A 14,867-nucleotide genomic window follows, 5' to 3' on the forward strand; every position below is an offset into this window, starting at 1 on the left:
GGCGAACAGAGTAGACGCTTGTGGAATTGCATTCGAGGGTCTCAGAATGACCGACTGCCTAATTGCCTTTCCCTGGGACCCATGAGGCTGTGTGCAGGTGCTGTTCACTTTCTGTTCTGCATGCAGGCCCGCCTGGTTGGAATGTGTTTTGTTTTGTTTTACCCATTTTTTCCCCTACTCTTGGCCTCCGTTTCAGCCAAGACCACCCATGGAGCCCCAGTGTGGAGCACTTTGGTGACATGCATAGAATATCCACAGAAAAGTGATTTTACTTGAGAGGGCTCAGAAGTGGAATGTAACCCCAGCTCTCTTTTCTCATAAAAGGAATTAGAGCAATTTCCTGTGTTGTTGATTCTCGCCTTTCAACACCTCCTTCTTCTTTTTATTTTAAATCTAAATTGCATTGGCGATTTTGCTTGTGTGAATATATTGAAAACAAAAAGTCTTCAAGGTTCTCTATGTGACAATCAGCTCTCCCGGCTGACTTTCTCCTTTGGCCAACAAGGTACATTTCAGAGCGGTTGGCTGGCTCAAACACACATTTTTATTTACTATACCAATGACCATGAGAGAAAAAAATTACAAACTTGCTTAAGTTGTGTTTTCCAAAGCATTTTCTCAAATTTTTGGTTGCTCGATTTAATTCATACCTCAACTTTTTCCACTTGGACTTATTTCCAAGATGGGAATCACTTGAGAAGTTGAAGTGAAAACAAATGTCAGGAAAAAAAGGAAGTCTTAGCAGTAAACTCGTGCCTCCTTATTAATTGCCCGGGTATCCCTAGGAGTTGACCTCTAAATAGGAAGGTTCCCGTGGCTACCTAATACTTTAGTCTCCAACACCATCCTCAAAAAATGCTCCACGTCCCAGTTGGGCCCATGTGGATACTGTAGCCAGCTCCAGCAAGATAGGAATTTGCTTTACATGTGCTGATCCTGTTTCAGGGACCAGATTAATCAGGTCCAAGAATGTGCTTTCTATCCTTAGTTTTGAGCACTTGTTAGCTGTAAAGTCAGATGGACTCCACTTTCTTATGACCTAGTGTGACTCCACTGAACACAAGAACCAAGTTCTTTCTGTGATTGCTTTGTGCTAATAAATGCTGTTTGATGCATAGGTCCAGAGTACTTCATGGATGCCTCATCCGCCATACGTTATGCAACCAACAGTAAGTGTTCTCAGTCACCTGAGGCTAAATATTTCTATTATCCAAGTGCAAGCTTTTGTAATGCATAGAAGCTTTGGGGGAAAGCTTTTGTTATAGTGCACACCTCTTTCAGGCAGCCATATTTTTCAGAAAAAAAGCTGTTCCTGAAATTGTACAAAAGCATGTACAATAGATAGAGATAGAGACGTAGATAAACACAAAGATAGAAAGAAATAAAGGTAGAGATAGACAGGTGCATAGATAGATAGATAGATAGATAGATAGATAGATAGATAGATAGATAGAAGGATAGATAGATAGATAGATAGATAGATAGATAGATAGATAGATATAGGTAAACTCTCTTGGAGGAAATATCAGTCATAACAGTCAGTCTCTCAAGCTGATGTGTACTATTTGTTATAAGTAGGGAATTTCTACTTCATTCAGGAACTCTGAACTCTGTACAATTAAATCCATCATAGGGGAATAGCCTTTCTGTTTTCCTTCTTCTATTGTGCTTTGTTTTCTTCAAATGCAATTTGGTGAGGTTTGGGAATGAATTTCAGTATCAAGGCCAAGTGTTGACTCAATATACTTGAAATAGAAAAGGAGTTGTTCATTAATAGATGGAGATGTATAGATGGATAGCAAGGTGGCTAGATGTTTTTTACGTTAATAACTAGAGGCCTTCTCTTCCTCTTTTGTGGAGAATATGTCCCCAAAATATTTAAACTCTATTTTCTACTTGCTAGATTTCCCATTTTGTGGAACTATATTACATCAGTCCCAAGTGAAAAATATTACATATTCCATTAGAATGTAGACTGAAGGCTAATGATTCCATTTGTCTTTGTCTAGTTCTCTTAGGTTTTCTTGCTCTATAGAAGTGTTACGAGGTAGATTTCAGTAACAACACACTCATGATAGTGTGAGGTAGTGGAAGAGCCCTAGACTGAGAGCTGCGTAACACAGTCTCTGGTGGACTCTTCTGGGTATACTCACATCTGCGCCTTTGTCTCCTTACCTGTCACTATACTTAGTGTTTGGAGTAGAATCAAATAAGAACATGTGTGAAAATAATTCTTTACATATGATATGCTACAGTTAATTATTAGCATTATTCTTAGTATCATTGGACCTGTGTGTTATGCAAAGAAGAAGCAATCCTACTTTTTGACTCTCCTCAAAGCCAAGTATAAATAAGCTAGCACATATTAAGGACCAGGGAGCTAAATGCACAAGCATCCACTTCCTGGGCTCAAAGGATCACAGCACCTGGTTTTCATAGTTGGGCTTTCTCTATTTTATTTAAAATAAGGAAATTCTACATTGCTCCTAACGTTTTGATAGTTTGTTTTCTATTTAAAGAATAAAATAGATGTAGCTTACTGCAATAGAACTTTAGACCATATTTTGCAAATCCTGCTCTTTACTCTTATTTCCACACTTTGGGGGCTTCCTGAGTTCATCTGGACTGTGTTCTGTAAATCATACCAACATACAATGGATCCAAGATATACTTTTCTGTCCAAGTCATGAGGTAGAACTCAACGTATGCTGCCAAAACAATGTATAGCACAGGCTGAGCCAACACAGGAAAAGAGATGTCCTGCCAAGTTGTAAAGAGTAGACTTTCTAGAAGGAAACAACTACCTTCTAAAAAAAATGTGTTCATCTCTAAAGCACTGGTGCTAGCTTAGTCCTCACAGTGAGGTTAAGCATCATCTCACTGTGGTCAAAATGAATGCACATGTGGCACAATACTCAGATTTGCCAGATGTTCAAGTGTGTTAGACTCTACAGTATTTCTAGAGCTGTGAAGAGAATGGAAGACGTTTGTATGTGTAGTTGTTTCATCAGAACCTTAGCAAATTTTTCACTCTCACCTCCTCACCCGAGCACAGCTTCAGCCCCACTTTTGAAGACATTATTTCTCATACATCTTACTCTAGCAATAGCTGTGTGTGTGTGTGTGTGTGTTCCTTTGTTCTATTGGATCTTCCTTGCTGTGGCTCAATGGTATCTCATCACCCCCATGACTACACTGCGCATCATGTTTGAGGTCAGGGCACTCAGTTTACAATATAATGTCTGTGGCTGGAGCAGATTCCTGGGAAAGGAGGTGTCTGGGCCACCACCACTTTGTTATCTTTAACATGAAAAAATTTGCTGAATGGTCTCATGGAAATGCAGAGTTTATTCCATAGTCACTACCCTGCAACGGTCTTGCTGGTTGTCCAGTTGTCCCAACTGGTCTTGGTATCATCGGCAAAGTAAGGGTTACATAATCACTTTATGATACTAAAATACAAAAATACTTCAGCACTCTAGGGCAAAGAAACAAAATATCCAAATCTGAAAAGAATGAATGATTTGATAATTAACAGCCTGGAGACTTAGTTAGGCTTTTTAAGAAAAAAAAAACACTTTTCCTCACTCTGGGACTTTGGGCAATTAGGCTTCTTGACCCACATTTTTATCTGCTATATATTGACATAATAATGCCTAAATAATTATGCATTTTGTTTATTAAAGAAAATATGATATTTAAAGCTTTTAATACAGTGCCTGGCAAATGGCAAACACTCAGTAAATTATTATTAGTATTTATTTATTTATTTATTTATTTATTTATTTATCTGAGTAGACTATACCTTATGTCATAGATAACCCAATTGTATGAATTGAGTGTTAGTATAGAAAGAAAATTGGGATAAACAATAATCACGTATTTCTACCTAATTTATACTGCTTATCTTAGTTTACTAATGAGTTTGGTGGAGATAGCCTCTGTGGGTATAAATAAGACACATTACTTAGGTTGGTAATTCATTGACTTACTAAACCATTCTCCTAAAATACTTAAAAAACAATAGACCCATTGGATACCTTCTGGAATCTACTTTACAAATAAATTCAAGGTGTCAATATCAACGTATCTCAGATAAGTTGCCCTAATTCTGATTTGCTTACAGCTTTCCTTCTCTCCATCATTCTGGGGGCAAGTTCCTTTCTAAGCTGTAAGTGTTATAGGTGTGTTATCGCTAGGAATGCACATGATTTCTGCACTGGAGCCAGAAGCCTTGCATGTTCTCTTTCAGTCCAGACTTGAAGGACTGTAGGATCTTAACCAGGTTTCTGATGAGGAAACAGTGTTTTCAAAAAGTCTGAAGGCAGGAGCACAGTGCCTCTGGTCTTCACCAGGGTGAGAAATATTTAACCTGGAGCAGCAACATCTGTAAGAAACAAAACGGTGGAAAGCAGGGAAGGGGGTAACATAGGGACAAGAGAAGAACAGAAAGCATAGCACAGCATTGAAGCTTGCCATGTAAGTTTGCTTCTTTGGAGATTGAATTTTCTAAATTGTATGTAATGTGCTTTTTTGTACATTTAGAAACCATATTCTGAGAGACTTTTTACTTTTATGAAAGAGGGGATAAAAGTCTCCTTGCCTGCTTTGAACTATCACAATGGCATTTTTACCAAAACAAAACAAAACAAAACAAAAAAACAGGTCTCTGTCAGTTGCCTTGACTCTGGGACTTTATCGGGTCCCCTGGAAAGTTGTCAGACCCCACTTAGAACAATGAGAGTCTCTGTTTGCACTGTGTTGTTCTTCACCTGGACAGACACGGAGGAGAGAGCACTGCTAGACTAAATTAGGAGCTAACTCACTTTTGGCTGCAAGGAGGTAAAAATGCTGACTTTGTCAATGCAATCAGTCATTTGTCCCTGCTTCTCTCAGTGCAGGGCTCTGTACTGTATACTCTGAAATCTCACCCTGACTCTGATGGAATTTTAATAGATGATGGATTGCACCAAATATCTGCTCTGCATAGCAGTGTGTCACATTGGAATCTCATATGAATTCACAGTCGAAATCCTGTGTTGCAATACGTCAAATATTTTGTTAAATCTGTACTGACAAGGAGAAAAGATGATCGTTCCCAAGAAGAAGCATAGTTCCCTTCTCTTCAATTTTATTTAGGCTCATCTGAGACATAAATCTTCTGTTCTTCATATGGTTAACATTATTTCATTTCAAGGAGAAAGGTCAGCTTTCATTTTCACTTAATTACAAATTGGTTATCTAATTACAGTATTCGAAGTACAAGATGCCCCTACTGAATGGTTGAATGATTTGTTGCTATGCATGGCTAAATAATAACTCTTAATAAACTATAGGTTTGCAGGTAAAGAGTAAATATAAACTTCTCCTTGACAACAAGGCTGTTCAAGAAAGCTCCAGAATATTCGATTTGGTCACTGTTTACCTGCAAACTGGTAAGGGCTGAGGCTTAATTTTAGAGGCAGTGTCTCTCAGAGTTTCAGGTGTGTTTTCTGTAAAAGCACATCACCAAATTTGAAAGAGGTGGAAGGGGGTATAGGGAAGATAAGTAGTAATGAAAAACAAATACAATAAAAATGAACTATTTAAAAATACATAAATCATTACAGTTCTGTTCAGAAAACAAGGTTTTCAGATACTATCTTTTTACATCAACACTTGAGCTGAGCAAAAAACCCTACCCTCACAGTTTTATTATCAAAGGCAAAGTGCTTTTGCTGGCTAAGGAGTTAACCAGGTAAACATATATTTCCAGGGAAAATATTTTTTTAGATACATAGCAAAAACGAAACAACAGCAACTTTAACTCATATTCTACCATTTCTACCAGAAAAGAACTCAAATGAGTGAGAATGAGCGTAGGAGGAGCCGCTTCTTTTGAGTATCACCTCCTGTGCAAGGTGGGTAAAGTGAGCAAGGTGGTCTCCACTGAAAGTCTCTTACACAACCTACCTGCTGTCAAGTTAAAAACAAAAGGTGTTGGCTCTGCCTTTGTTCAATGTAGCTTCCAAATTCGACAGTAATTTTTCAAAAACAATGTAAAATGACTTGAGAAAAACGACTTTGAACAATAAAATCCAAGGTTCACCATTCAAAAGTACATAGCACATGAAGGACTTTCCACTCACTGATTCTTCCTTCCAGAAGTAAACTTTGTAAACAAATGCGTATGCCACCAATTTTTGTATGCATATCAAAGTACATATGTGCATGCAGAAATATGTATGTGTTTTAAAGATACATACAAGATCAATATACAAATGCTGTATGTTAACATAATAAAATGTCCTGGGTGTCATTACATGACTCACATATAGATCTATGTCATTTTATTAACATTTCATAACATAGAATTACATAAATGCAACAAAAAGTATTCAACCAATTTCCTATTTATAGTCACTTAAGACTAATATTGAGACTTGTGAGAAAGTATCTATGGAGTAAATTGATTGTACAAAAGGTGTGTGTGCTGTTAAAATTCGATACACATTATCGTCAATTTTCACTCTAAGTGAGAGTGTTTCCCTGTGGCCTCCATTAAAACTAGGTGATCTCAACTTTCAAATATCTGACTAATGTGATAAATAGTGAGTGGCATCTTATTGATGTATTACTTTTATTTCTCTGAGTCCTAGAGGAGCTGGGTTGCCTTTCATGAGTTTATTGACTGATTTTATTTTTTTCCCCTGAGATCCATTTGTCTTCTGAGATATTGATCTTGTCTTATTTTTAAAAGATCTTATTACAATTAGCAAGTTAACATTTTCATGGACAATCTAGATATTTTCTTGGTTTACTTTGAATTTAATCTTATGATGTTCCTCAAATGAAATTTTAATATTTAGTATTATATAGTTAGTATTTAGTATTTACGAGTTTTTCCCTTTAGAGCAGGGTCAATAACCTTCTCCTGTAAGAAGCCAAAGAATAAATATTTTCAGTTTTGTGAGCCATAGAGTCTTTGCCACACCTAGGCATTTTTACGGCTGCAGCGTGAGAGCAGCCAGACAATACAGAAATGAATGGGAATGTCTGAGTCCCATAAAACTTTATTTACAGAAACAGATGAGGGCCACATTTGGCTCATAGGGTGTGCTTAGCCAGTCCCTGCTTTAGAGCATCTGGAATCCATGCAAATACATGAGTAACTATAAGATTTAAAACACCGTGTGCTTTTGCTTGTTTGGTGTTGTTTCGATTTTGTTGTTGTTTGGTGTTGTTTTGTTTTTGTTTGTGTCTTGAGTTTTGTAATTGTTTAAAAATTGAGATGTAATTAACATAAAATGATGTGTCAGCGTGTGTTTTATTATTGTGCTGATAATATATAGGGTCTGGCACAAATAATACCCCTGTTTATTACAAAGTTTTTTATTACAAAATCATAAGCATATCATTCTGTAATATAAAAATATCCTACTCAAGCACACCATATGCCATTTAGGTAAAATGTTCAAATTAAAACTATAAATTATTACACCCATATTATTACCCTACCAACCACACCCCCACCAGGCATTATTTCTCCCGGACTCTATTTTACTATAAATTTTTGTTACTTTCACAGTATTTGTAATGTGGGATGAGATTATGACTCAACTTTTTATCCCCAATGGGTAAAAAATTGTCATAAAAACTTCCACTATATAAATCATATATATTTTTCCCACTGATATAAGTTTTATGCCAAATTCTTAGAATAAATCTCTTTATATCTTTGTTTGTATTTCTTCACTCTGTTCTATTCTTTTGATCTATTTTTTGACCATGACTCTGCTACTGTAACAACTAACACTTTATAACACCATGTATATTGAATAGGACTTGTTCACAATATTGTCTTTTTCTTATATTTCAGTAATTATTCTATGTTTTGTTTCTCAATAATTCATCTAGCTATTTTACATTTCCAGAATAACATTAGTAGTAAATTGAGATGTTTTAAAAATCCACTATAATTTTTATTGGTATCACTTTAAATATATATAATAATATGGGAAATTTAAGAATATGACATAATTATAGCATTTAATTTTTCTAAGAAAAAAATGTATCTTTCCATTTACTCAAGATTTTTTCTAGTTTATTGATGTGTAACTGACAAATAAAAGTGTCAGACACTTAAAGTGTACATTATGGTGATTTGATAGAGATATACATTATGAAATGATTCCTACCATGTAGGAAACTAATACATCCATCATCTCACATACATTGTGTGTGTGTATCTGAGTAATGCTGCAATGAACATGGGAGTGCAAATATCACTTTGGAATCCCGTGTTCATTGCCTTGGATATATACCCAGAAGTGGAACCCTAGGATATGATCATTGTATTTTTAATTTATTGATGACCCTTCATACTGTTTCCATAGTGGCCGCATCAGTTTACGTTCCCACCAACACTGCACAGGGGTTTTCTTTCCCTATCAGTACTTGCTATCTTTTGACTTTTTGAGAATAGTCAATCTAACAGGTATGAAGGGAGATTTCACACATGGCAGTTTTGATTTGCATCTCCCCAGGGATTAATGATGTTGAGCACCTTTTCACCTACCTGTTGGCCATTTGCATGCATTTGGAAAAATGTCTATTTCATATCTCTTACCATTTAAAAAATCCAATTGGGTTGGTGTTGTGTTGTTTTTTTTTCTTCTGTTGAGTGGTAGAAGTTCTTCATATACTTTGGATGTTAACCCCTCATCAGATAAATGATTTTAATATATTTTCTGTCATTTAATAAGTTGTCTTTTCACTTTGTTGATGTCTTCCTCTGGTTTGCAGAAGGTTATTAGTTTGGTATAGCTTATTCATCTGTTATAATTTTGTTGCCTTTGTTTTCTTGGTGTCAAATCCAAAAACTCATTGCCAAGACCAATGTCAAAGGAACTTACTTCTTATATTTTCTTTTAAGAATTTTACAGTTGCAGATCTAATGTTTAAGTCCTTAATCCATTTTTAGTTGATTTTTATATACAGGAAAAGATAAGAATTCAGCTTTATTCTTTTGCATGAAGTTACTCAGTTTTCCCAATACTATTTAATTAAGACCTTTACACATTGTATATTCTTGGATCCTTCATTTTAAATTAATAGACTACATATTATATAACTATATTATAATACATAATATATAATTTATATCATAATTTATATATCCCAAGTTCTTTATTCTGGTTCATTGATCTGTGTGTCTGTTTTTATGCCAATACTATATTATTGTGATTAATATAGTTTTGTAGTATAGTTTGAAATCAGGAAGTGTATACCTCCAACTTTGTTTTTTTTTTCAAGATTGCTTTGGCCATTTAGGCTCCTTTGTGGTTCCATAAAAGTTTTATGATCATTTGTTCTATTTCTGTGAAAAATGCCATTGAAATGTTGATAGGGATTACATTGAATATGTGGATTCCTTTGAATAGTGTGGACATTTTAACAATATTAATTCTTTCCATTCATGAGCACAAAACATTTTTCTCTTTATTTATATCTTCAATTTTTCCATCCTTGGTTATCTATCTATCTATTATCTATCTATCTATCTATCTATCTATCTATCTATATCTTCCTATGTATGTTATTCTTTTAAATAAAACTATAAATGGTATTGCTTTCTTAATTTCTATTTCTGATAGTGAATTATTAGTGTATATAAACATAATTAATTTTTGTATATTGAGTTTAGATCCTGCAACTTTATCGACTTTGTTTATTAGTTCCACCAGTTTTTTTTGTAGATTCTAGAGTTTTCTATATATACTATCATGTCTACTGCAAATAGTGACTATTTCACATCTTTCTTTTCATTTTGGATATCTTTTATTTCTTTTTCTTGATGAACTTCTCTGGCTAGGATTTCCAGTACTGTGTTGAATAAAGGTGGCAAGAGTGAGCATTCTTGACTACTCATTTTAGGAAACTGAGAAGCTTCAGTTCAACAAAAATATATTAAATAATAAAAACATATTCTTAAGCATCAAATATGTATAGAAGATTCTTTTAGGCATGGAAAATGGGGGAAGGAGAAAAAGAAATAATGTCCTAAAACCATACATCTAATTGTGAAAATAATTTTTATATGCTTAGAATGATATATTTAAACATTTACAGTAGGCAAGGTGTTAGATTTTTTGCAATTATATAACATTGGAAATGACAAGGTACTGATGAATAGTTAGGGGCAAGGGAAAACAAATACACATACAGGACTTTAAAGAATAGGTGGTGTTTATGGGGTTAAAGAAAAAGAAAGAGCACTTTAGGTGAAAATAGCCCACATAAAATATAGAGTTGGGTATTGAGTTATTTCAGAGCCCAGAGAGGAAAATAACCTGCTTGAGGAAAATGTGTTAGGGAATAAGAGAAAGATTTGGTTGGAAAGGTCAGTCGTGGTCTATTAGAGTACAACTTTGATTCATCAATTTGACACACTTTACTACATATTTTTTTATTAGCTTGAGAGTCCTAATGCTGTTATCCATAACTTAGGTTGACTTTGGAATATGTAAGACAGAAAAGCTAAATTGTATCACTGATCCATTTTAAAAAGTCATACTTTCCAAGAGAGTCATGGATGAATCAGTCATAAATGGAAAATTTCAAATTTTGCTGCATTATAAAAATGTCATTACTCAAAGCTTCTATACATAGAGTAATTTTATATCCACAGAAATATTTTTGGAGGTAATATTCATCTTTTAAGTAGAACTTCTGAAGGCTCATTGGAGAGAACATTGCCTATTGTGTAATATCCCTGCCTTCTACACACAGAAGTGTCTTGGAAGTGGTGAATTGGGAATCTTGAAACCCAACAGCATGCCTATAACCTGACTTTAGGCATACAGTTTATGTTATTTTACTATGGACCTTTAAAAAGAAAGAATAGCTCAAGGAATAACATATTACTTATTTACAACTTCAGGCATGACATTCTGAGCACAGGATTGGAACAGCTCCTAAGAGAAAAGGCTCCAGTTGTTCATGACCCCCAATGTAGCCTTAGGTAGTACCTAGAATTTCTTCATCATCACACCATCAGAAAGCAGAATTTGCCAGTTCCTTTGTAAAGACATGAACATTACATCATTACTAGCTATTTAACATATTAAATATAATTAGATAGAAACACAATTTAAGTATCCAAACTATTAAAGCCTTATTTTCTGTGGATTATCTCTAGAGAAAGCAAATATTCAGCTAAGATCAAATCCATGTCAAGCTATCTAGAAAATAGCAAGTTACCAGGACAACACAATCATACAATAATAGGGTAAATCATTTATTTTATGAGTGTTGCTAGGGCAACAGAAACTGCAAAGAAATCACTGAAGGCTTGAGTGTCATGTTACAGAGAGTCTATGAAACTATTTCTTCTTTCATAGCCCATTGGGAGGAAATATCTATTCATATCTAGAACTTTGACAATTATGTGAAGTATGTGGGTATTTATTAAACAAATAGTCACGAATGTGTTCAAATATTGAGAGTATTTCTAAATACCAAGAAAATATTACTCTGTATTTCTTGACTCTCAGAATATCATTAGAACATTTGATTAGGCTTTAAAGATTAATCTCTGGTAGGCTAGCCCTGGAGAATGTAGTTATTTCTACGTAGGTTCTATGTCTACAATTCAGGATCGTGGTTAATGGAGTTGATTTCCTTGTTTGTTTTTTTAAGATTGTATTTACTTATTTTTAGAGAGAGGGGAAAGGAAGAAGAGAGGGAGAGAAACATGAATATGTAGTTGCCTCTTGCATGCCCCCAATTGGGGACCTGGTGGGCAACCCAGACATGTGCCCTGACTGGGAATTGAACTGGTGGTGCTTTGTTTTACAGGCCAGCACTCAATCCACTGAGCTGCACTAGTCAGGGTCCTTGGGTTTTATCAGAAAACCAATTCTGTACCAGAATGGGAGAGGATTATGTATAATGATATCTGCATCTATATCTATATTCATATCTATCTATATAAAATCAGGTATGCTTAAGAAAATATTTATATTATTTTAATTTTCATAACAAGCATAAGAAATTATATAATTTATGTTTTAAGATTTTATATATTTATTTATTTTTAAAGAAAGGATAAGGGAGGGAGAAAGAAAGGGAGAGAAACATCTATGTGTGGTTGTCTTTTGCATGCCCCCTACCCAGGACCTGGCTTGCAGCCCAGGCATGTGCCCTGACTGGGAATCAAACCAGCAACTGTTTGATTCACAGGCCTGCACTCAGTCCACTGAGTTACACCCACTGGGAGAAATTATATAATTTATATTAATATTTTCAAAATACTAACACAAATACCAGTAAAGTGCCTTCAAACTTTTCTACTTATTGAGAGGAATATTTAGCAAAGGTTGGACTTAAATTTCATTTTTTCTCTGTTGTAATGCAATTTGTTTCCCTCTTGATCAGACCCTCCATCATAAAATGAATACTTATAACAATTTAGCTGTGGGCAACACTTGAAGTGTATGCAAAATATGGGAGTAGTGTAGAGGCTGGAGTTGTTCGTTGTATCATTGGGTAGTGGAACAAAGACAGACTTCACAGAGGGGATGACTCCTGAACTTGATTTTAAACAATAAAGGAGTTTTCCAGCCAGACAAGTGTTGGATGTCAGGCAGGCAGGGTATTTTTAGCAAATCAAACATTAGAATACAGCCAAGGCTTAGGTCTACACACTATATGGGGCATCTGATGAGTGTCTGAGAGAGGGCAAGGTACTGCCACAGGCTATCAGGTGTCCCTAAAGCTGAGGCATAAGCATGACATTTCTGTGCCCTCACATAGTTATACCACAGAATAAGAGGATGTCGCTTAATTATGAGTTAGGGCTGGTGCCTTCACTACCCCACCAAACCCCATTCAACCTGGCATCTTCTCTTAGAGATCTGCCTACGTCTCCGGGCACAGCTTTCTCACTAATACCCAACATGACGCTTCACAAGCTCTTCACTCAGACGTGTGTAATATGCCCACCTGTGTTGGATATACTTCGATTGTCTCTCCATAATCATTACAGCCTCTGAATTGGGCCAACTTTGGCGCAGTTCTCTGAGTGCCCCAGCTAGAAGTGGGGTCCCCAGCATCCCCAGACCCCCAAGAATGCTTAGTGTCTCACCACATGACTAATGTCATATTCTTCTTTGTCAAACGATTCCAACAATTAAGCAAGTGGATGATATCCTGGGTATATGGCTAATTATTCTTTCCCAACCAGAGTATAATTTTATTATTTAGGGACTTATCACACATAAATCACCATATATCTCCCTTCCATTTTGATCCTTGCCCAGAGTAAGGACTGAACAAATATTTGTTGATAGACTACACTTTACAGGCTATTTCCACCTTGGCCAATTTTGAGACCCTATACGATTCCAGGTGCTGACACACTTTTTTTGCCTTTCTGCAAAAGTGTGCATCTTCTTTGAACCTCATTGCCAATCAGTAGGTTTGTTAAGGATAACTTTAAACAATTCTCTTGTGCTCATGATGTAGAATTCTAATTGCTTTTCGGTTGCAGTGTTGCTATTATGAATTTAAGAAACTCTTTTCACCAAGGATATTTGTTCCCTCATGTGTGCTGTCCTCCACTTTTTGAGAAGTCTGGGAAGGATTTGGAAGATCTCACATGCCCATTATTAAATTGCAGAATGCAGTGTTTGTAATACACTTATGCATTTGTTGGTCATGGCTGATTATTACAGGTAAATGCTCTAGAGAGTAAAGATTATTCTTGCCAACCTCTTTTCCATTCTCTTTTCCCTCTAAAAATCAGATAACTTAGTAGATCTACTTATTAGGACAAGCAGCAACCCTCATTTTCATTACAATGAAGGGAAACTCTCCTCGCAGACTGAATAAAAAATGAGTTTGGAAAATTGTACAGTGTAATATCTGAACAGGTCTAGTTTTTTATTTCTCATGTGACCTAAGTTTCTTCCAGTAAACCTGTTTCTAAATATAGATAAATAGTTATCTACTTAGATAGGTAAATATTTATTTGAATAAAAATAAATATCTACCCCTTTTGGATACAAAGAGAATGAATAATAAGGGTTTCTATGTCACCTGCTCTTAGAAAGAAGCTGAGAGTACTTATAATTTTAAAAAAACACTTCAAAGGACACTTATTTAAGCAAAACAAACAAAAATCTTATAGCAGAGGAAATAAGATTGTTAAAAATTTACATTCTAGGTAGTTGACTACAATACAGTATTAAAATTTTGTCTTGAGTTTTAGAAAGCCAATGCCAAATGGTTGAAAAGAACTGGTTCTGTTGTTTCAATCTTTGACAAAAGGAAGCATAACAGATGAGAAGTTTTTTTTTGCTGCTGTTGTGTTCTAAAAAAAAATTCTGATGCTATAATATTATGTCTCACCCTAATGCCTTAGATAGCAGTTATGTATGTAGAGAGAAACATTTTTCTTGCGGTCATTGCTTTTATTAGCTCTCAATAAAAACCAAGCAAATGTTAACTTTCAATTTTGTAATGAAATGGCTGTAGCAGCTACATTAATATTCTTCAGATACAAGCTTTCCATGACCTAGCTTGATTTAACAATGACACTCCGTAAATCCAATTGGAAAGCATGTAGCTCGTTCCATCTTTTAGATTTTCTTAGTCTCAGCTGGAATTTTATGAAAGTTATGCATCTGACTTAGAGTTATCAATCAGATAAAGGCTGTTTTACCTCCCCACGGAAGGGCACCACAAGATAATCTGCAATTTGTGCCAGAATTCTCCTCAAGAAACGTCTTTCAGAAGAGCCTGAACATGTACTCAGTCAGGGTCCTGCAGTTCTGTGTCTTTGATTATTGAGAGACAAATTGCACCTAAAACTTTGATGGTAGGTG

The 14,867-nt window shown here is 35.3% G+C and overlaps 1 protein-coding gene across 7 annotated transcripts in view; it reads left to right on the forward strand.

The window, feature by feature from the left end:
• Positions 1–14,867, forward strand: part of RBMS3 (RNA binding motif single stranded interacting protein 3) — a 624,147-nt gene that overhangs the window by 525,571 nt on the left and 83,709 nt on the right. For 5 of the 7 annotated variants that reach the window (XM_037132737.2, XM_037132981.2, XM_037132830.2 and 2 more), the window contains exon 10: positions 1,119–1,169. The exons of the other annotated variants lie outside the window; for them this stretch is intronic. In XM_037132737.2, coding sequence (XP_036988632.1) covers positions 1,119–1,169 — 51 coding nt within the window. The remainder of the gene's footprint in view (positions 1–1,118; positions 1,170–14,867) is intronic. 7 annotated transcript variants of the gene reach the window in all.

Source organism: Artibeus jamaicensis, unplaced genomic scaffold, assembly GCF_021234435.1.
Source record: "Artibeus jamaicensis isolate MK-2021 breed Jamaican fruit bat unplaced genomic scaffold, CSHL_Jam_final contig_519, whole genome shotgun sequence".
Lineage (NCBI taxonomy): Eukaryota > Metazoa > Chordata > Mammalia > Chiroptera > Phyllostomidae > Artibeus > Artibeus jamaicensis.